General features: G+C 50.1%; 1 protein-coding gene across 3 annotated transcripts in view; it reads left to right on the top strand.

Moving 5' to 3' along the window:
• Window positions 1-229: 229 nt before the first annotated feature.
• The window catches only part of MEGF11 (multiple EGF like domains 11), a gene marked incomplete at both ends in the record, with an annotated part of 235534 nt that continues 213861 nt past the window's right edge, over window positions 230-21902 (top strand). For all 3 annotated transcript variants that reach the window (XM_082649571.1, XM_082649570.1, XM_082649572.1), the window contains 3 exons: window positions 230-327; window positions 5037-5138; window positions 9169-9269. In XM_082649571.1, coding sequence (XP_082505697.1) covers window positions 230-327; window positions 5037-5138; window positions 9169-9269 — 301 coding nt within the window. The remainder of the gene's footprint in view (window positions 328-5036; window positions 5139-9168; window positions 9270-21902) is intronic.

The raw sequence follows: 21902 nt of genomic DNA, 5'->3' as shown, positions 1-21902 counted from the left end.
CAGCCTTCCCACTGCCCGGTTACTCAGAAGTGGTGAAGCGTTACGGTGTTAGTCAAAGCCTGCAAGTGTGAAATATCAGCTTCTCATTACACGATGACGATGGGAAACTTCGCAGCTTAGCGAGCCCCTTCCGCCGCTTCACGCGAGGAGTCATGGCCCCAAACAGATGCCTGGGAAGACGGTCTGATTAATGACGCTGCCTCCTCTGTTCTCCCGCGCAGGGCCCAGGATGGCGATCTCGGTGGCAGGGCTCCTCGTCTGCTCCCTCCTGCAAACCGTCCTCTCCCTCAACCCCGAGGACCCCAACGTGTGCAGCCACTGGGAGAGGTAAGATGCGGATCTTGGACAGCCAGGCACTCCCTCGGGGCCTCACCCTGGGCTTGGCACTGTTGGGACAAAAGCAGAGGCAGGAGGTACGGAAGCTGTCCACCAAGGGCCTGCAGTCCAGCTGGGGACACAGCACAGATGCTGAAAGGTGGGCCAAAGCTGTGTAGATTCTGTCTGAGACTCAGTGCTCTGGGGGTCAGGGTGGGGGCGTTGAGTGACAGGCAACGTGAATGATGCAATCTGGTAGTTGACAGTATTCCTCCCTGCATTTGCACTTACAGCCATTTTACAGATGAGGAAGTAGAGGCCCAGAGAGGCTCAGTGCCCATCCCCAGACAGGCGGGGTGCAGTGAGAGACTGGGGTCCAGATGAGCTGTGCTCCAATGCCATGATGCCTTCCTGGTCTCCCAGGACTGGCAATGATGCAGCAGCTCAGATGTGCAGGGCAGCCGGCAGCCTGCCCCGAGCAGGGTAGGTGAGGGGGCCCTGCTGCTTCTGATCTGGTGGGGTTAGAGAGAGCTGACAGGGGAAGGGCAGCTGCATTCTGGCTGCGGCACTAGGTTCAGGGGGAACAGGCCGGGGCTCTGCAGATGGCCTGACTTTGAAGCACAAGGTGAAAGTATCGATTTGGTGAGCGGAAAGACAGTGACCAGAGACCCAATCAGGAAAAACCAAATTATACCCTGGAATTGATTGACCATGCTGACCAGGATGACTCTGTCACTTAGATGTTAATAAATCAAATAAATAAAATTAAGATGAGCGCCCGATGGGGGAAGCGGATGGTGGAGGAGGGCAGGTGAGTGGGGAGGGCCGTGCTCCATGCCTGTGAGGGTGAATGCCCCAGCCCCACGGCAGGGAAAGTCCCCTCACCCAGGGCCTGGCGGGACTGGCTGGGAGGCAGAGGGATGGTGCCCACACCAGCGTGGTCTCCAGTGACCGCGTGCTCCATGAGGGGTCCCGACAGAGTTGAGGCTGGAGCGGAAGGCAGCGTTGCCACCAGCGTGCTCCTTTTCGGTGAAGTGGGAAGAACACGAGATCAGTGATGAGACCTTGGTTCACACCAGTCTGGAGTTTTCCGTCTGTTAGCCCTGTGACTTTGGGGATGTCTCTGAACCACTCGGAGCCTACCTCTGCCTCTGTAAAGTGGGGAGAATCGTTACCCCTGCCTCACAGGCTTGTTGGATGATCAAGGCACCAGTTTCATGAAAGGGCTTTGCGGACCATGAAGCTCAATTATTGTCTTTCCTTGTTGACAACTCCAGCTTTGCAGGAACAGTTATCATAGACTTTACTGCACATCAGGCACCCTGAAGTGCTGGTGAAAAGCAGATTCTCTTGGGTCCTCTCCGCAGAGACTCTGATTCCGTAGGTCTGGGGTAGAGCCTAGGCATATGCAGTTTTCATAAGCTTTCCACATGATTCTGTGGTGATCCAGGCCCCTTACCTCTTCTAGTTTTGGTGAATGTAAACCTTTATTTCCCAGTGGGTGAGGGAGAAAGCAGGTGGCTCCCACATTAGTCTTTGGTTTGCAGACTTCAGTCTCAGCAATCCCCGTCTCATCCACCTTTCCCAGCTGGGACTCCGTTGCTTCCTGCCAAAGTCTGTGCTGTATCCCGGCTTCTGGAACGCCTCCTTCCCGTCTGCTCACCTCTGCCTTTCCCAGTGCCTCCAACCTCTCCTCCAGGAAGCCTTCCCTGATGGTAGGGCCCACCCTGACTTCCCTTTTCTCTGAGCGCCATTTGCACCAGTGGATCAGTGCAAACTTAAACCAAACTCACTAATTTTCTAAACCTGCCCGACATGAATACATTTGGAATGTGGAAATATTCTGATCCGAACCTGCACTGAGCCGGCGTTTCAGGCTGTTCGGGCTATCGGCTGAAGTTACTGCTTTGATGGGAGGACGAAGAGAGACTCCAGCAGCTAAGAGGAGGTCTGGGGCTCCTCCTGCCCCTAGGGAGGAGGTCTTGTGTGATGCCCTGTGCCACCAGGCGCCTCTTCCTTCTTGGCTCTTCCAGCTGAGCTCCATTGCCATCTACACGCGGATGAGTCTAGTCTGTGTCGTTCCAGAAACACACCCTGGTCCCCGGAGACCGCTTAGGGAGAATTTCCCAGCTGGATTAGTGCTTCTGGATGGCTCCTCGTTAATTACGCCCCTCCACCATAAAACCCAGCAGAAGGACCTCCCCTGGCTAGCAGAGCCCAGCTTTACAAGATTAATCTGGCCCCTCGTTAGCATGTTGGCAAATGAGCGTGTTAAACCACCCAGCTATGAACCCAGGGGCACACGCTTCACCCGGGGACTTGGAGTTGGTTCAAGTTCTGGTTGCCTGACTCGCTGGGCTCAGGGCACCCCTGCAAAGCTGGATCTGTTCCCCGTGACACCCTCCCCACTGTCTCTGTTGGGCTGTTGCCCTTTCTCTGAGCACCCACTGTCCCTGTCCGTGCTACAAGGGGTGCCTGATTCCCCCAGGTGCTTAACAAAGGCAGGGAGTCTGGTCTGTGTGTGGTCTTTCTCCCCATCCCGTATTATGGTCAGGGAGGAACTATCCCTCGGTGCCTGGCAAGGAGGTGTGTCACTGCCAGTCATATAATGATGATGGCCAGCATCTATTAGACACTGACAGTGTACCTGTTAAGCATTTTATGTGTATTATCTTGTGTTGAGCATTTTACCTGTGTTATCTTGCTTTACCTTCCCACCACTCTGAGAGACAGACACTATCATTGCCATCCTAATCCTTGCAATAATGATATGAAGTCCCTGGTAATAGTTATCATAGGTTTACAGGTAAGGAAATGGAAGCTTATACCAGCTAAGTATTATATCTAAGGACAGGCTGCTAACAAGTGACAGGGTTCAAACTTGACCCAGAGCCGCTGTACTCTTATCCTGCCTCTAAGTGAGAGACTCAGTAGAGATGCAGGAGCCCAGGGTCATAGATTTTCAGAGTTGGAAGGGGCTTTGGGATGCCAGGGGCGGGTGTCGAGCTCAGTTTCTCCAAGCCTGGAGATGAAATGGGTTCAGGCCATGTCTGCATAGACATGTGCCTCTGACGCACATCTCTGATGTGCCGGCTGGTAGAGGCTCAGCAAGGACCCTTCTCACATCCTCCGTGCTTCAGAGAAACAGAATTTCCCACCACCCTGAGTACATGTGCATTGCTGACTGCTCCTGGCTTCCTCTTTCTGAATTCTAGACCTTTGACATTTCTGGCAGCAGAGAGCCTGCTAGAGACCCACTCGGGGGGCTGGCCTGCCCCAGCCCCCCTGCAAGTAAACCGACAGTTTTCTCAGGCAAAGCAGACGGGCTTTTATAGCCTGGACCTGGCCATCTGGACCAAGTGAGTGAGCCTTCTGGGGAAAAACACTGAATAATACCAACTGACATAAAAATTAATCCCTAAAATCTCAGCAGAGGTCCTCTCCCAGCCTGCATAGGAAGTGTGAGTCCTCACTTTACACCCTGGCCTGACTGCCTTTGCATACCTCTCCTGCCAGCACGGGCAGGTGGAAAGGCTTATTTTGATAAAGCTGGGAGCTGCTTCCCTGTGGCTTCTACCCCCTCGTCCAGGTTTACAGTTAACAGGCAGGTAACAAGATACCACTTCAATCAGGAGGTCCAGGGGCATGTCCTCGTTGCATCCCCAGTTATACTAGAGACATAATAAAGCAGAGGGTAATGGGTGACCTTGGGGAAGTCACTTAACGTCTCTGATGCTCAGTTCCCTCATCTGTAAAATGAGGATAACAATGCCACCACCTACCTTATAAGATTGCGTGAGGGGACTTCCCTGGTGGTGCAGTGGTTAAGAATCCACCTGCCAATGCAGGGGACACGGGTTCGAGCCCTGGTCCAGGAAGATCCCACACGCCGCGGAACAACTAAGCCCGCGCGCCGCAGCTACTGAGCCTGCGCTCTAGAGCCCGTGAACCACAACTACTGAGCCCGCGAGCCACAACTACTGAAGCCCGGTTGCCTAGATCCTGTGCTCCGCAACAAGAGAAGCCACCACAATGAGAAGCCTGCACACTGCAACAAAGAGTAGCCCCCGCTCGCCACAACTAGAGAAAAGCCCACGTGCAGCAATGAAGATCCAATGCAGCCAAAAAATATTAATAATGAGAAATTTAAAAAAAAAAAGATTGTGTGAGGATTAAGAGGGCTTAAAACATTTAACACAGGGCGTTCAAATATTAACAGTTATTGGTACCAGCTGTGTGGCCTGGACGAGCTGCCTCTAAGCCTTCATTTCTTCATCTGTAAAATGGGACCACTTATTTCATAGAGTTGCTGCAAAGATCAGCTTCCATGCATGTGCTCTGAAGACCATAAAGATCTGAGCAAACATTAAGTATTTTAACACATACTAGCTTTGGGCCTTCCACATAGAATAAATGGAAACCCTCCTTTATTCATTCTCTGTTAAATGAACAAATGAACCAGAACTTCGGAAAGCGAGCTGGGCCACAGGACAGTAAGGGGTGTGCCCTGGATCTAGCCTGAAGTCAGGGAGGTTTGAATGCGGAGAGTACCCAGGGCAGGAGGAGGAGAGTGGGGTTGGGGGGGGTTGGGGTGGGGGGGTTGGAGCCCCTGGACACTTGGCTGTGGGGCCTGGCTCCCCTGGGGAGGGAGACCCCATCCTGAATATCAGCTCTGCCTCCCAAGGGCTGACCACAGCTTCCATCTCCTGTCTGGTTCTCAGCTATGCCGTGACCGTCCAGGAATCGTACGCACACCCCTTTGATCAGATCTACTACACGCGATGCACAGACATCCTCAACTGGTTCAAGTGTACCAGGCATCGGTGAGTACCTCTCTCAGATGGTGAGTGGGGGGAAAGAGGCAGGCCCTCAGGCTCACCTTCCTGCCCCCCTAGCAGGTGGAGTCAGTGCACCGCCTGCATCCCCTTGGTACCCACACTTGGTACTCACGGGAGAGGCTCTGCTGAGGGCTTCTTTATAGTCAGAGCGGCTTATGGGCAGGGCAGGCTAGAAGTGCTAGAGAATTACTGCCCTTGGAGGGCATCCCTCACCCAATGACAGATGGGGAGTTAGTGGAAAAATACGCCAGCTTCCTTACCCTTAGGGTAAGAAGTTCCTTACCCAACTCTGAGGCGTGTTCTGCACATATCTGTGGTCCCCAGTGGGATGGAACCTCAGTCACCCACAGCGGGAAGCTGCTCAAAAGTACACCCTGAATTGGCTGCCTTTACTTTCCTGTCTCATTTTACTACACCCCTCCCAGTGCTTCTTAGGATCATCTCCCAGATAAGCTACTTGCTTTTGAATCCTTGCCTCAGGGTCTGCTCCTGGGGGAGATCCAACCTCAGAGGGCCCCCGTCAGAGCACATGTAGCCCCTTGCAGCGTACCCGGCTTGGAGAACAGGGTGCAGGCTATAGACCAGCACCTCTTGGCGCCTTGGCCAGGCTGCCCATGGGAAGCACTCCATCTGAACGACTGCACGTGGGAATTCTGCTTCCTTGTCTGCAGTCCTCCTGGAAATCATGCCATGCCCCCGTGGCACCAGGGAGACAAGAGAGGAAGGAAGAGAAAACATGTTTTCTTGGATGACCCTGCGCAAGTCACTCTATTTTGGGACTCCCTGTGTACTCATCAAACGTGTAATGATCCTTGCCCTACCTACCTGCAGGGTCAGGGATGTGCAAATACTGTGAAAAGAGCAGGGGAAAGTGGGGGAAAGTGAGATATTAGATACAGGCAAGGTAGCTTTGTTATTTGAGGGGTGAAAATTCAGCAGATGAAGGGTCAGTGAGGGAGTGAGAGAGAGGCTACCTGGTAGGCCCGTTTCGTAGTTTCTGAGCATCTGTGTTGTTTCCAGATATTTTTGCTTCCTCTTGGTGGGCCTGGTCACTCTTCGAGGTTATGCAGGAATCATGGTGGACAGAAATGTGGATGGGGAAACTTGCTCTATGCTGGAAGGCCAAAGTCCTGGTTTTCTTTGCGGGTTTTGCTAGTAACTTGTTGTGAAACACTGAGCATAGATATAACAGCTGCTTTAAAATCCTTGTCTGCTAATTCCAACATCTGGGTCATCTCAGGGTTGGTCTTCCTTGACTGCTTCTTACAGAGGTACAATCTTCTAGTTTCTTTAATGTGTCTAGTAATTTTGAATTGTATTCTGGGCGTTATGAACAACAGAGACTGTAGAGACTGAATTCTCTTGTGTTCCTCCAGATTTGTTGTTGTTTGCTTGTTTGTTTAAGCAGCCAATTAACTTGGTTAAACTCAGTTTTCCAAACTCTGAAAGTTCATATTTTCAGCCTTTGCTGGACTGCTTGGAACCTGCCCTGTACACGAGTAATTCAGGGGGCAGAAGTTTGGGCAGAGATTTTACAAAGAATATGGGGCTTCCTCCTTGTGGCTCTCTCCTTTCTAGGGTTTCTCCTGTCACTTTCTAGTTGCTGGGTCTACCCTCAGCTTGTCCTGTGGTTCTTCAGACCAGTAAGGCCGTGTGTCCTCTATCTGAATTTTAGCCATCTGGAATATTATTGACTGGGGCCTGCCCTTGGGCTCACCTTTGCTGGTGTCATTCCCTTCTTCGAAATGTCTCCTTCCCTCCAGCATCTGCCTTTGTTCTCTCTCTAGTGCTTTTCAGGTAGTTGTCTTTTATATTTTACCCAGATTGCAGAGTTGTTTGCAGGAGGGTTGATCTGATAGGAATGACTCAGCCATTACTGCATCCCCTTAACCTCCCCTAGTTGACCAAGTAAGTTAGCTGCCTGTGGCCCTGGTCAAAGGCAGAGGCAGAAAGAAACTGCTCCCTCCATGACTGTCAGGCCCTGTGCCGGAGCCAAGTTTGCTCTGAGGAGTGGCTTTGCTGGGTACTCGGAGGCTGGCGCTGCCGTCCGTCACCACTGGGGAAGGGTAAGTGAGTGGCTGCTTATTAAAACAGGCTGCATTCCTGGAACATGAAGTATTTTGCTGACTTACTGAGTGGCTTTGCAGCTTTCCTGGTGACCCAGGGTGAGCACGCTGACAGCAGCACCATCAACCTCCTTCAGTGTGGAATGGCTTGTTTGAACGCAGCATCCTTCTGATAGCAGCCTGGTCCCTGGCCCCTTCCCTCTTCTTCCAGAGGAAAGGAGCCAGCAAGGATGGGAAGGTAGAAGCAGTGGGGGACATCTTTCTCTAGGGAGGCTTTAACGATTCTGAGACCACCTCTCCACTGGAAGCGCTTGGGGATGACTCTGTTTGGTGGGAGGCATGGATTGAGTGACTTCTTAGTCAACCCTGAGTCATTCTTTATCTCGGAGGCTTATACAACTGAAATTGCCGGGAGCTGCCTTCCTGTACTGGGGAAGTAGCTTCACTTAGAGGCTGGCTTACTTACCTTCCCTTATGGATTTTTGACAAAGTAGAATGACCTTAGTTTGTGACATTCCCAAATATCACAGATTTCCCTGGAGTCCTGCACTGTCATTTGTCATAAAGCGAGGGCTGTAAGCACTGGTAGGGCTGGCCCAGCCTGTGCTGTAGGACTCCCTGCCCAAGTTGGGCTGACCCTCCATGGAAAGCAGGCTATAGGCATCTCCAGTGACTGGACCCTGTGGCTCTGCCCCCCAACGAGGGGTCCACAGGGCAGGCTCCTCTGGGGTGCTGGTGCGGAAGTGAAAGAGCTCTGGCTTCAAGGCCCGAGGACGTGGGTTGAGTCCAAGTTACACCTTGACCTTGGGAAGTTACTTGCTCTCTCTGGTCTTCAATGGCCACTTCAAATCTCCTCCATTTTGACCTTATGTGTGAGGAAGGGGCTTTGCCTGTCAGTACCCAATTCTGACTCCCTCCTTAGGACTCTGTCCTCACACCATTCATTCCCTTGTCCTACTGCTTCATGATGGCCATCCCATTAGCCCAGAAAGCCACCCCTTGGGAACTGGCACAGGGCAGTAGGTTAAGCCCAGTGGCTTTGAAATTAGAGTGACTTGCGTTTGAATTCTGCCTCTGAAACTTATTAGCTGTGTGACCTCGAACAAGTGATTTAACTTCCCAGTTTTCTCATCCAGAAAACAAAGGGGGAGAGTACATAAAACAAAATAAGAATAAAAACTCTAAGAAAGAAATAAAGGGGGCGTAATAATGCTACCTGCCTCAGATAGGGACTGAGTGATTTTGCCTATAAATCTCTGTGGCACAGGACCACGTCTCAACACTCAGGTCAGCATAAGAACTGGAACCCAGGTCTCTGACTCCCCGTCCAGAGCTTCTGCTCTCTGGATATTAGCTTCTTCCTCTGCAGAGCTGGTTCTGAGCCTTCCCAAGATGGCATGCGAAGCTCTTTCCCAGGGGGTGTTATTTTTGTTGGGAGGGAGATTAATCTACTGTCTGGGACCTAGTCAGACTCAGAGGGTCCTTTTGCTGACTTGGCTTCAGTTCTCCAACTGGGTAGACCAGTCTCCACAGGGCCGTGAGCAATCATGGTTGGGGTGGTGGCAGTTGGCATAGAAACTCTCAGGGCCCAATTCCTATCAAGGTCACCCCATGGGCTGCTCCAGCCCTGGGTCTGGAGGTTTTCAGAAGTCCCCAGTTACTGTCCAGAAAGTATTTTCTGCAGCCCTTCTAAGTATCGCTCTGAAGGGATTGGCGAGAAGTCAGCAGGTGTAGCAAATGCTGCCGCCCTGTCAGCGATACATTCTGCATCGCAGTGGCCCAGATCCCACCATCGATTTTTCTTTATTGTGTTCCATCATATTCGAAGCCGCCATGCATTTTAAAGTAATGATTGAATGGCATCCTTGATATAGTTTAACACGAATATCATTCTAACAGGAGTGATTGATTTTCAATACTTGCAAGTGGCTTTCTTTTCTGTGCCGTAGGATCAGTTATAAGACAGCGTATCGGCGTGGGCTCCGGACCATGTACCGGCGGAGGTCCCAGTGCTGTCCTGGCTACTACGAAAGCGGAGACTTCTGCATACGTATGTGGGGGCTGCAGTGGGGAGGGGAGGGAAGGGGAACAAGGGAAAGGGAGGTAGGCCTGTTATCCAGGCCCTGGGCAGCAGGCCTCAGCTGACCTGAGGGCTCCAGAAATCATTGCCTGCTGCCGGTTCTGAGGGGATGATGGGTCTGGTGCAAACGCATTAGCACAGATTTGTCTATCAGATTAACCTCCTAAGAGGGTGCGTGTTAGCACATCAGTTCTAGGCTTTGATGGTGTCAGGAGAGAAGTGGATTCTTCTGGAGTGGGTGCTCTGAGGAGCAATGGGGAAGAAGTGCTGAGCACCTGGCGCAGAGCTGAGGTGCTCAAGAAGGAAGAGGTGAATAAATAAATGGATGCATGGATAGATGGGTGGATGGATGGATGGATGGATGGATGGAAGGATGGAAGAGAGGAAGCAGGGAAGGTGGGATCATTGGATAGCAAGATCGTAGCACCTAGAAGGAGGATGGCAAGAGTAAGCTCACAAGGGACTGGTTCCAGTAAATGGGAGGATTTCCAAAAAGGACTGGGAGACACTGAAGAAAAGATGGGTGCATAAAAGATTCATGTCATCTCTTCCCCTGTTTGTCTACAGAAAACTGAAGCCTTAGTGCCCCCAGGGAGATAAGGGCTAAGTTTCTGGCAGCCACAGGCCCTCTGAGTGGAGGGCATTGTCATGCAGTAGGAGACACCCAGGAGCCTGCAGATCTGGGTTCTGGTCCCATCTTCCCAGGCATGTTACTTTGGGCAAGTCACTCAACCTCTCTGGGAGGATGATTGTAGGGCCCTGTTGTCAGAGTCTAGAGGACTCTTTCCCACTCACCATTGAACAGTAGACGGGGCCAGTGTGAAGCTTTCCATTGGGCATTAGGGGTTCCCTCAACTGCAGGAGAGTGTCACAGTAGCTAGGAGCCCCCGTTTAATGACTGAGAGGAGAATCCAGCCCCAGAGCTTCTGCCCCTTCATTTGGAGGCAGATTTGGAGAGTGAATCTCCTTTTTAGTATTCTCCTTGCCATTCGGGAGGGTAGAGCAAGCTAGCACCAGAGAGAGAATTTGGGCAGAGCGGGCATATCGACGTTGGGAATGAAATGACAGTTTTCCCCTACTGACGTTACATCTCCCCTAATGCTAAAGAAACTCGATTCTAATTGCATTACAGGAATAAATGAAAAGTGCTCTCGAGAATAAGTGCAATAGTGATGGTTTCGCAGGAAAGATACAAAGATACTCACCCAAAGCAAACCCCAAAAGGCTGTTTCCCAGGAGCAGGGCAGAAGACTGGGCTGGAACAAGGCCGTGGCTGACACTTCACCTGGGATGGGGTTACTGGGGGGGCCCAGGTGTAGAAGTGAGATCAGGTTGAAGGCTTTACTGCTGCTGCTCTGTCTGCTCGAAGCAGAGTGGAAGTCAGGTGTGGGGTGGGACACGAGATTTATAAAGCCTGAGCGGGATGGTTGTGAGTGGCCGTTTGGAGCTCAGGGCACAGCGATGGACTCAGGGAAATGATAAAGGGATTTTGGACGTCAGCGTGGGGCTCCAGGAATGGAAGAGCGCATCCCCTTTCTAATTTCTATTGGTGGATGTTGGGAAAACTCTTGGAAAATGAAGAGCAGAGCAGAAGCAGAGTGTCCTGATTGTACAGGCTCAGTCTTGCTGGCCGGGAAAGGTCGCTCATAACCTCCCACATACTCCTTCTGTAACGGCCAGGGACTGCCTGCCGAACTGGTGTCACAGACCTGCCCACCTCCAGGGAGCCAAGCTAGAAAAGCCACTTTCAGGTCTGAAGGCTTTTCCTAGGAGGGCACAGGAGAGTTTCAGCAGCGAGATGGGGCGTTGTGGCATGCTGGGTGCTGGCAGTAATGGCACTGAAGGGCAAGGCCTGGGTTTGCAGCTCAGCTCTGCCAGTCCCAGCATCTTCCTCTTTACCCTCCTCGTCATCGCCTTCAGGGTACACACCCCATGCCAGGCACCATTCTGATCACTTTACATACGTTAACACATCAACTCCTCACAACAGCCCTCTGGGGTAGGTACCCTCATTTCTCCCATTTTACAGATGGGGAAACTGAGTCGCAGAGCAACTTAAGTAACTTGACCAAGATCACAGAACTAGAAAGTGATAGTATTGGGATTTGAACCTAGGCTCGTGGCTCCAGAGTCTGCTCTGAACCACCCTGGATGGGCTCCTTCTCTCTTCATGAACCAAGATGTCACCTCTCAGAACGTCAGTTTCCATTCATGCAAAGTAGGAATAGTAACACCTACACCACCAGGCACAGCACAGGGTAGGGGCTTAATAAATGTCACCTCCCTGCTTCATGGCTTTGGGTCTTAACATCTTTTCAGCCTTGGCTTTTCTTTTAATTTCTCAGGGCTCCACGGACCCTCTCCATGGGAAAATGTGCACGACATAGAAAAACCTACACGTACACACAGTCCTTTGCACACAATTTCAGTGGGTTCATGGATCCCTTGAAACCCTTAAGGGTCCTCCAACCCATGGTGAAGAGCTTCTGCCATATGCCCATGTTTATCCACTCCACTTACATTTGCTGCTTCCTATTATGCAAATGCTGGGGAAAGTAGATGCAAAAGAGAGATGGTTCCTGCCTCAGGGAGCCTGCGACCTGGTGGGAGGAGGTGGTCTGGTTCACGAATACGTGCAACAGGGTGTTGTCGGTGCTCTGACAGGCAACTCTATAAAGGAGGGTGTATAAAGGACTAAAGAGGAGGGGCTGTCTTGTAGCCACGCCCTCTTGCTGAGTGTTAAGGAGAAATCCGCTACAGACAGAAGAGGAAGCCCTTGAAGGGTGTTTCAACCCAGTATTTATTAACTGCCTTCTCCTTCTGCTTTGCAAGCATGTTAACTGATGGGGCCTGATCAAGGGAAATGGGTAGGGACTAGTCAGAGTCTAGGTGGTCATGGGAGTGAGGAAAGAGGTTCATGAAGCAAGTGGACCCTAGGGTGAGGTTACAAGAATAAACTTCTAGGGAAGGGCTTCCCTGGTGGCGCAGTGGTTGCGAGTCCGCCTGCCGATGCAGGGGACACGGGTTCGTGCCCCGGTCCGGGAAGATCCTACATGCCGTGGAGCGGCTGGGCCCGTGAGCCATGGCCGCTGAGCCTGCGCATCCGGAGCCTGCGCTCCACAACGGGAGAGGCCACAACAGTGAGAGGCCCGCGTACCGCAAAAAAAAAAAAAAAAAAAACAAAAAACAAAAAACAAAAAAACTTCTAGGGAAGAGTACAAAATGATCGCAAACACGTATTATCTTGACTGAGAACTGCAGAATTTCACAGCCGGAAGGAAACTCAGATCATTTAATTCAACCTTATCACAGTACAGGTGAGACACTGACGTCCAGAGTGAGGAAGGGGCTTCTCCCAGGTTCCCAAAGCACAACAGTGGCAGGGCTAGGACTTGAATCTGGGGCCACACACTCGGTCTAGATTCTTTGATGCCTCCAACTGTCTCTACTTCAAATTCATTTCTATATCTTCCTGGGTACCAGCTCGGTGCTAGGGCACTTGTAAGTCATGTGCTGATTGACACTGAGGGGATGCAGTGCAGAGAGGGATGTCAGTGGAGGTGATTTTAGGAAGAAGGGGGAACACGGAATGAGGATCAGGAAGTTACAGGGTACAGAGTTACAGAGCATCACAGCCTAGGTGACTTAAACAGCAGGAGTTTATTGTCTCCCCGTTCTGGAGGTTAGAAGTCCACAATCAGGGTGTCAGCAGGGTTGGTTCCTTCTGAGGGACCATATGGGAGGGAAGATCTTTTCCAAGCCCCTCTCCTAGCTTCTGGTAGTTCCTTGGCTTGTGGCCCCATAGCTCTCTTCTTCACATGGCTTTCTCCCTGTGAATGTCTGTCTCTAAATTTCCCCTTTTATAAGGACACTAGTCATATTGGATTAGGGCCCAGCCTGATGACCCCATTTTAACTTGGTTACCTCTGTGAGACCCCTGTCTCCAAATAAGGTCTCATTCTGTGTTGCCGGGAGTTAGGACTTCAGCATATGTATTTTAGGGGGACACAATTCAACCCATAAGAGGTGAGTGTCAGCCGTTACCAGGACTCTGTCCTGCTTATTGTGATGGGAGGAAAGGGAGAGGGAACCAGCCAGTCCCCCACGAGCTTTGTTGTCTCTCTACGAGACAGGGGAGACCCCAGGGTCTGGGAACTTGTGAGAGGGAGAAATGGTAGTGAGAGGGAGAAATGGTAGTGAGAGGGTGAAGGATGGTGCCCAGGGTGCTAGGAGCACTCGTGAGCTGCTGCCCTGTAGCCCCTGAACCTCCATTCCTCCCTCTCCACCCCTTGGAGGCCAGAAACCTCCAAGTTCACAAGAACCTGGTGAGAACCCATTTGATGCCAGAGTCCTCAGGACCCTGTACAAGAGCGTCACCTGTGCTCTGAGAAGGGACAGGGGGACACTGACCTCCCTCCAAAACCACCTTCCTGGAGACTGTTTCTTGGCAGGTGCTAGGAGGACGCTTGCCTGGGAGTGAAAACCTTGGTTGACTCTGCCACCAGTTTGCTGTGCAATCTTGGGCAAGTCCCTTTGCCTCTCTGGACCCACTGTGGCATAGGATGGCTCATCCCTGTGCATGGAAGGAGGAAAGATGAAACAATGAGTGAGAGTGTCCTGGAAAGCGTAAAGCTTGGTACAGATGCAGGGTGGCCTATTTTTCCTCCTCTTTGTACCCTTTCCTCTGACCCAGAACTGCCGCCCTCATCCCAGAGCCCTTGGCAGCCCTTCTAGAACCATCTGCACCAGAGCTGCCCGTCCCCTCCTATTATCTGCAGAGACAGCTGAGTCCTGGCCGCTCCTGGTTGCCCAAGCATCAAACGTTTCCTGAAGATCAGTGGGTACAACACGTTTCCTTCTTTCTCTTTGCTTGCGACATAGGGCGGAGAGCATTTCGGGAAGCTCTGTTCTTTCAAAATATTGGCCCATGTCAGACTGGATGAGCTGGGTTATGCTGCGGTGATAAACAACACCCAAATCCCAGTGGCTTAAAACAATAAGATTTTATTTCTTGTTCATATTACTTGTCCATTGTGGGCCGGCCGGGGTCTGCTTTTTGTCAGTGTCACCCCAGGACCCAGACTGATGGAGCAATGTTGCTGGTTGGCTGGGCAGAGAGTAGAGGGCTCTGGCGGGTCTTGAAGGCAGAGGGCCAGAGATATTTAGTGAGTAGGATTAATGTTTATCACAGGTGCCATAGATGCCACAGTAATTACAATGCACCGTTCATGCAAATACTTTATTGAACACCTGATAACCTAATCTCAGAATCACCTGGAAGACTTGTTACCATGCAGACTCCTGGGCCCCAGGCTCCGAGTCTCAAATTCAGAAGGTTTGGGGTGGAGCTGGGGAATTTGAATTTCTAACAGGTTCCCAGGTGATGCTGGTGCTACTGGAATGGGACCCACACTTTGAAAACCACTGGTCTTCGTTATGCTAAGTCATGGCTGCTGTGCTGACCTCAGCTTCCGGTCAATTGCAAAGAGCCCAGCGGGTTCTTCACAGGTGCATCCCCTTGGTATTCAGGGCTTCTCCTGATGGGTAACAGGAAGAGAGCATGTCTCAGAGTAGTCAGCAAGGAGGGGGAATTTCTCTACACAACCTCCCTGTCTCTTATTTCCCCTTGGTCAGAGTCTTCCCCCGTGGAGCAGTAACTCCCCCGTGACTTCCAGACCATGTAGTCTAGCCCTTTCAGTGGCTGCTGGGAATGCTGGAGCCCACCCGGGGGCCATGTGGTTTTCATCCACATCCAGAAGCTGAGGGATTAGCCAGAAACTCCAGGTATGTGGCTGCTGGGCCGAGCTGTGGCCTGGAAGAGTGCTCAGCGTACTTGGGTACCTAGTTGGGTTGTCCGTCCGTGTGATGGTGGCGGAGGGGCAGGGAGCCACAGCAGAAGATCTGGGAGATTGGCTGCACCACAGGAACCTGAGGGGTGCGTAACTCCAGTAAGTGCCTCACGCCATTTTGGGATTTAGGTGCCCCGGCTTTACTATTGCAGTTGTTTTGTACAGTGACTGTCATCTAAATGGAAATGTAACTCACGTTGACTGGTTTCTTTGCTCCCACCTCTTGCCTCTCACTTCTCCCTTCTCGGTTTGGCTTCATTGTTCTTGAAGGGTCTTTTTTTTTTTTGCGGTACGCAGGCCTCTCACTGTTGTGGCCTCTCCTGTTGCGGAGCACAGGCTCCGGACGCGCAGGCTCAGCGGCCATGGCTCACGGGCCCAGCTGCTCCGTGGCATGTGGGATCTTCCCGGACCGGGGCACGACCCCGTGTCCCCTGCATCGGCAGGCGGACTCTCAACCACTGTGCCACCAGGGAAGCCCGAAGGGTCTTTTTTTTAGTGGCTCTTTCCAGAAGGGTCTATGAAGTGATCAACTCTTAAATGCTTTACTTGTCTGAAGATGCCTTTATTTTGCTCTCACGCTTGGTTGGTGGTTTAGCTGCTGATGGAATTCGAGGTTTTCAGTCATTCTCCTTCAGCAGTTTGAGAATGTTTTTCCGTTGTGTTCTGGACTTTGTCATTGCAGTGCTCTGCGGTTTCCCTAGGATGTGTCTGGGTGTGGGGTTATTTTTATTCATACTGTTGGCTCCCCAGAGGTATACATCTTCTTCAAGCTAAGGATTCATGTCCTTTATCAGTTCTGGAAAATTCTCAGGCATATCTCTTCAAATATCTCCTTTCCTTCATTCTCCCAGTTCTCTCCTATTGGAGCGCCAAACTGTTGGGCTCTCTCACTGCTGCCTCCTGTGTCTCTCCTAAGCTCTAATTTTTCATCTCTTTATCTCTCCAGGCCGTATCTTGGACATTTTCCTCATATCCATTTGTTTCAAATCCTTTTGCTCTGCTAATTAACCTGTCTTTTGAGGTCTTAATTCCAATGATGACATGTTTCATTTCTAGCTCTCTTGTTTCTTTTTCAAATCTGCATGTTTCTTTCCCATTGTGTCCTATTCTTTCATTACGTATTCTAATCCTTCTTTTATTGCTTTAATTATTTTAAACATATTCCTTTTGTAGTCTCTTCAGATAATTCTATCTTGAGCTATTAGTTCTATTGGATCAAGTTCCTGGAGTATCAGTTCTCCTGTTTTTGGAGACAGCTGATTCCCCCTGACCATGGATTGTTTCTTCATATAGGTTGTAATTTTTTTTTCTCTTCTTTTTTTTTTTTTGCTATGAACTCTTTAGCCTTTTGGCCCCTCCGCCATGTCCCAGGTTGTGCAAGAGCCCTACACATTAGTTTTGCATTTTCTTATTAAGCACTCTAATGTTTTTCACTGGCTCATGACCAGTTTTTGCATTGATAATTTGGTTTGAGATTCCACGATGTGTGCGGTGAAGGCTTAGGGGTTTTCCCTTTAAAAAAAAATTGATGTGAAATTCACATAACATAATATAAACCATTTAGAAATAGTCAATTCAACGGCATTTAGTGCATTCACAGTGTTGTGCAACCACCAGCTCTTTGTAGTTCTAAGACATTTTCGTCACCTCTAAAGGAAACCCCGTATCCATTAAGCAGTCACTCCCTATTCCCCGCTCCTGTTTTTTGTTTCCTGTGGGAGACATTTTTCCTCATCCAGAATCCCTGTTTATTCTTAGGCTGGTTAGGCAGCATCTTCAAGCATCCCCTCCATGGAGCTGGCAAGTCCCAAGGCCCAGTCTGCCCGTGTGGGTGTTAACCCCCAGGCTCCCAGCCTGGGCTGAAGACTAGGGGTAGCAGCTAGCCAGGGCTGACGTTCCCTGGGCTACCTTAGCTTCAGCACCTGACCTTCTGCGACTGCTATAAACTACCCGCACCTTTTTCTCACACTTAGGGATTTACCTTTCTCTTATTAGAGTTCAGGTGTGTATTTTTAAAACTATTTTAATTTTGCTTGGGAGGCATTTTTGTAGCAGGGGTGCCTACATTAGCACTTTTTACCTTGTCACTGGAACTGCCCCTGGTGTATAGCTAGTGGTGGAGTGGGGAGACTTATAACCAGACCCTCTGACATTTAATTCAGTGCTCTCTTGGACTGACTGCTAACTTCCAACAACATAATAAAACAATAGTGTAACTTCTGGTGGTTTACCCAGCATTTCCCATACAGTGTATCACTTGGTCTTCACAGGCTGGAGAAGAGAGTATTACTGTTACCACCCTGTACAGCAGAGGAAACTGCAGCTGGGTGAGGCTAAGTGATGCATCCACATGGACAGGTGCAGCCCAGGAATTGAGATCAACTTGCAATCCTGTACTTTCCCCTCCTTCAGTGGGTTTTCTCTCGGCAGGAGAGACCTGTGGCCAGGAGAGGAAAGGGGGGGTGAAATAAGAGGGGAGGTGGAGAGGTTCATAGGAAGAGGAAGGGACTGAGGGCAAACCGGTTTGATTTTGAAATTTTACTAAGGTGAGTCTGATAGGTGCCAGGATCCGGGTAGTGAGTCCTAGGGATTGCTGCGTGTGTGTGTGTGCACGCGCGTGCGTGTGCCCATGTGTACACAGAGGTGTGGGTCCTGTCTGAAACACGTAGCTGCTAGGTAAAATAATTCTCTGCTGACCCTCTAAGAGGCTCCCTAGGGAATCCTGCCAGCTGCCGTCACCAGAAACAGTGCTGATGCTGCTCCCTTGGGTCACCAACTCCTGGCGCTGAGCTTTGCTCCCTAGAACAACATTCATCCTTCCATTTGTCCATCTATCTATCAACATTTATTAGATACCTGTGCTTTGAATGCACTATGGAATCCTGGGAATAGAGAGATGAATAAGAAGCATGTGGTCTAGTAGGAAAAATGGGTTTATATATATGTATGTGTGTATATATACATATAGTAGATGTATATATATAATACTATCTTTAACTTTTAAAAGATTTCAGCACAGTATAATAAGCACCCTTCAAACAAGCAGGCAAGGACACAGAGGGTGTCACCAGGCTGGTGGTGGGGAAGGAATAGTTGCCTAGCTGCCCTGGCAGGTCCTCGCGGAGTAGCCAAAGCTGGTGCAGCCACCGCCATCTCGTCGCCCGTCTGTGGGCTTAGGGCACTGATTTAGGATGCCCAGAGCGGCTGATTCACGCTGGCCAATATATAAAATACTGACGCTTAACGCTGCGACTAATAAATTCACGTACAGTGAGAAAGAAGGACCAAAGACTTGCTCTTGTTCACTTGTGAGTACTTTTCAGGCCCTCAGTAAATAATTGCTGAATGAGTAAATTCATGGTCCAGGCACCCCCAAGGCCCAGTGGGTTCTGTGGACACCCCTCCTATTAGCACCTGTTTTGGATTCCTTGTGTTTCACTCCAGGGCACCACCTGGCAGTGTGGGAGGTTTGGGAGCCACGTGGCAGTTGGTTCCATGTGCTCTGAGCTCACAGCCCCTGGGTCCCCTCTGTCACTCTGTTCCACTGGTTGTGATGCTGCCTCACCTGTCCCTCTCTCCCACTCAGAAGTGAGTTCCTGAAGCAGAGGAATCCTGTCTTCTACATGGGGTATACCCAGGGCCTGGTACTTATTGCTGAATGATCACTGAACGAGTGAGAGACTGAATGAATGAAATAGACTTATACCGCAAATACTGAGAGACGCCTTAGGGAGAAGCAACCAGTTCTGTCTGGGGAATCCAAGGCCGGGGGATCAAAGAAGACTCTTCGGAGGAAGTCAGTTTTGAGCTGAGCCTGAGAGATGAGTAGGAACTTGGCCGGAGGACAAGAGATGGGCAACGGTTAAGAGCCTGAGTTTTGAAGCCCACTCCTTCTGTGCGACGCTGAGACTGTTATTTCACCTCTCTCTCCCTTGGTTTTCTCATCTGTAAAATAAGCTAGGGCTGTGTTAAGTACCTACCTCTTTGGGCTGCCATGAGGATTAAATGAGTTACCGCAAAGAAAGCATTTAGACCAGGGCCCAGCACAGAATAAGAGCTCGGTACGTGTTAGCTGCTGCTGTTCGTATTATTTTTGTGAGGGAGGGCATTCTCTGGCAGAGGGGACAGCCTGAGCAAAGATGAAAGAGCAGACAGGATCAGGACACTTCCAGCAGGAGCACAGGTGAAAACGTGACGGGAGAAGGGGCTGGGCCGGGCTGGACCCTCAGCACCACACTGAGGAGACTGGACAATTTCATGAGGTCATTGAAGGGTTAAAGCAGTCAGTGACATGCTCACGGTGGTGTCAGGAAGCCACTGCTCTGGGGGCAGTAGCGTGGAGGACCATGGAGGGGCTGAAAGACAAGTTAGGAGGTATGTGCAGGGGTGGGTGAGCCGTGGCCGTGCGCCTTGACTTTGGTCTGGCCTAGCCCCGAGCTTCCCTCCTAGCAATGCCCCCCGCCCCCTGCAGCAAGTGCCGACAGGGATTTTTGTGCTGACACAGCTGGGGAAAGATGTAGGTGCTGCTTCTTCATTACCAGCTGCAGCTGTAATTAAACCTCTGCTATCCGGACTGGGCGGCCTCTGAGGGGAAGCCTTTATTAGTGTCAGAGCAGTTGGGCATTTATTTAAGTCCCCTTCCTGGTGTCCTGGGCCGAGTAAAGCCTGTGAAATAGCAAACCTGTCCCCAGCCTAACTCCCCACTTCTCTATGGAAACTGCTTGAAGGCTCCCACTTCGCATCTTCTGAATTCCCTCAATGTCTACAGAATACCACCTCCAACTTCTGGTCCTTGTTGGGAGTTTGCTGCTTCTCTGATGTTCTCACCGTGCTCTAAACCCCACGTGGCCTGGCCCCAGCTAACTCTGACCCCTTTCCTCCTGCGCTCTCCCTCCCATGCCGGCCTCCTTGCTCTTTCTGCCTGTGCCTCGTGTTCCCGCCTCAGCACGCAAGAAGCGCTGTTTGCTGTTCCCTCTGGCCATATGCTCTTCCCCCACACACCATGTAGCTCACTCCCTATTTCACTTAGTATCTTTTCACGTTATCAGAGTCTTTCCTGACCACCCTGTCTGAAATAGCAATCCCCTCTCTGACATCTTTGTTTGCCTTTATCTTGTTTTGTTTTGTTTTTTTTATTGCAATATAGTTGACTTACAATGTTGTGTTAGTTTCAGGTGTACAGCAAAATGATTCAATTATACATACATATATATATATATCTGGTTTTTTCAGAATCTTTTTTCCTTATAGGTTATTACAAAATATTACAAAATATTGAGTATAGTTCCCTGTGCTATACAGTAGGTCCTTGTTGGTTATCTATTTTATTATTAGTGTGTATCTGTTAATCCCAAACTCCTAATTTATCCCTCCTTCCCCCTTTCCCCTTTGGGAACCATGTGTTTCTTTCCTCTGTCTGTGGATCTGTTTCTGTTTTGTATATAAGTTCATTTGTATCATTTTTTTTCAGATTCCACATTTAAGCAATATCATATGATATTTGTTTGACTTCACTTAGTATGATAATCTCTAGGTCCATCCATGTTGCTGCAAATGTCATTATTTTATTCTTTTCTATGGCTGCATAATATTCCATTGTATATATGTACCACATCTTCTTTATCCATTCATCTGTCGATGGACATACAGGTTGCTTCCATGTCTTGGCTATTGTAAATAGTGCTGCTATGAGATTGGGGTGCATGTACCTTTTCTTTTTTTTTAAATAAATTTATTTATATTTTATTTATTTATTTTTGGCTGCACTGGGTCTTCATTGCTGCGCAGGGGCTTTCTCTAGTTGTGCTGAGTGGGGGCTACTCTTCGTTGCAGTGTCTGTGCTTCTCATTGTGGTGGCTTCTCTTGCTGTGCAGCACGGGCTCTAGGTGCATGGGCTTCAGTAGTTGTGGCATGTGGGCTCAATAGTTGTGGCTTGCAGGCTCTAGAATGCAGGCTCAGGCTCAGTAGTTGTGGCACATGGGCTTAGTTGCTGCGTGGCATGTGGGATCTTCCCAGACCAGGGCTCAAACCCATGTCCCCTGCATTGGCAGGCAGATTCGTAACTACTGCACCATGAGAGAAGTCCCTGTATCTTCTCGAGTTAGGGTTTTCTCCACCTATTCTGTTTTTTAATTAGCATTGTCACTACCTGGCATAGAGACATAAGATATATATTTTTTATTTTCTGTCTCCCTAACTAGAACATATGCTCAGTAGGAACAAGGGACTTTGATTTGCTCCTAGATGAGAGCTCTACTCCTAGTACAGCACCTGGCATATAGTAGGTGTTCAGTAAGTGATAAATGAATGAACAAACAGATGAACTGTAAGCTTTTAAGGGCAGGAGCAACCTTTTTTTTTTTTTTTTTGTGGTACGCGCGCCTCTCACTGTTGCGGCCTCTCCCGTTGCGGAGCACAGGCTCCGGACGCGCAGGTTCAGCAGCCATGGCTCACGGGTCCAGCCGCTCCGCGGCATGTGGAATCTTCCCAGACTGGGGCACGAACCTGTGTCCCCTGCATCGGCAGGCGGACTCTCAACCACTGCGCCACCAGGGAAGCCCAGGAGCAACCTTTTAAAAACATGTCACTGTATGGTCTACAATGGCTTATATTGTGCCAGGCACATAGTAGGGACTCAGAAAATACTGAGTGATCAGGTACTTCTAAACTCTTCCAATTCTGCCTCGCCCCTCCCATCTGATTCAAGACTTCCCTCCCGCACCTCCCACTGCTGCTTTCTCTAAATGCTGTACCC

Source organism: Grampus griseus, assembly GCF_964374135.1.
Source record: "Grampus griseus genome assembly, chromosome: 2".
In the NCBI taxonomy this organism is placed as follows: domain Eukaryota; kingdom Metazoa; phylum Chordata; class Mammalia; order Artiodactyla; family Delphinidae; genus Grampus; species Grampus griseus.
This window is presented reverse-complemented; position numbering and strand designations above follow the sequence as displayed.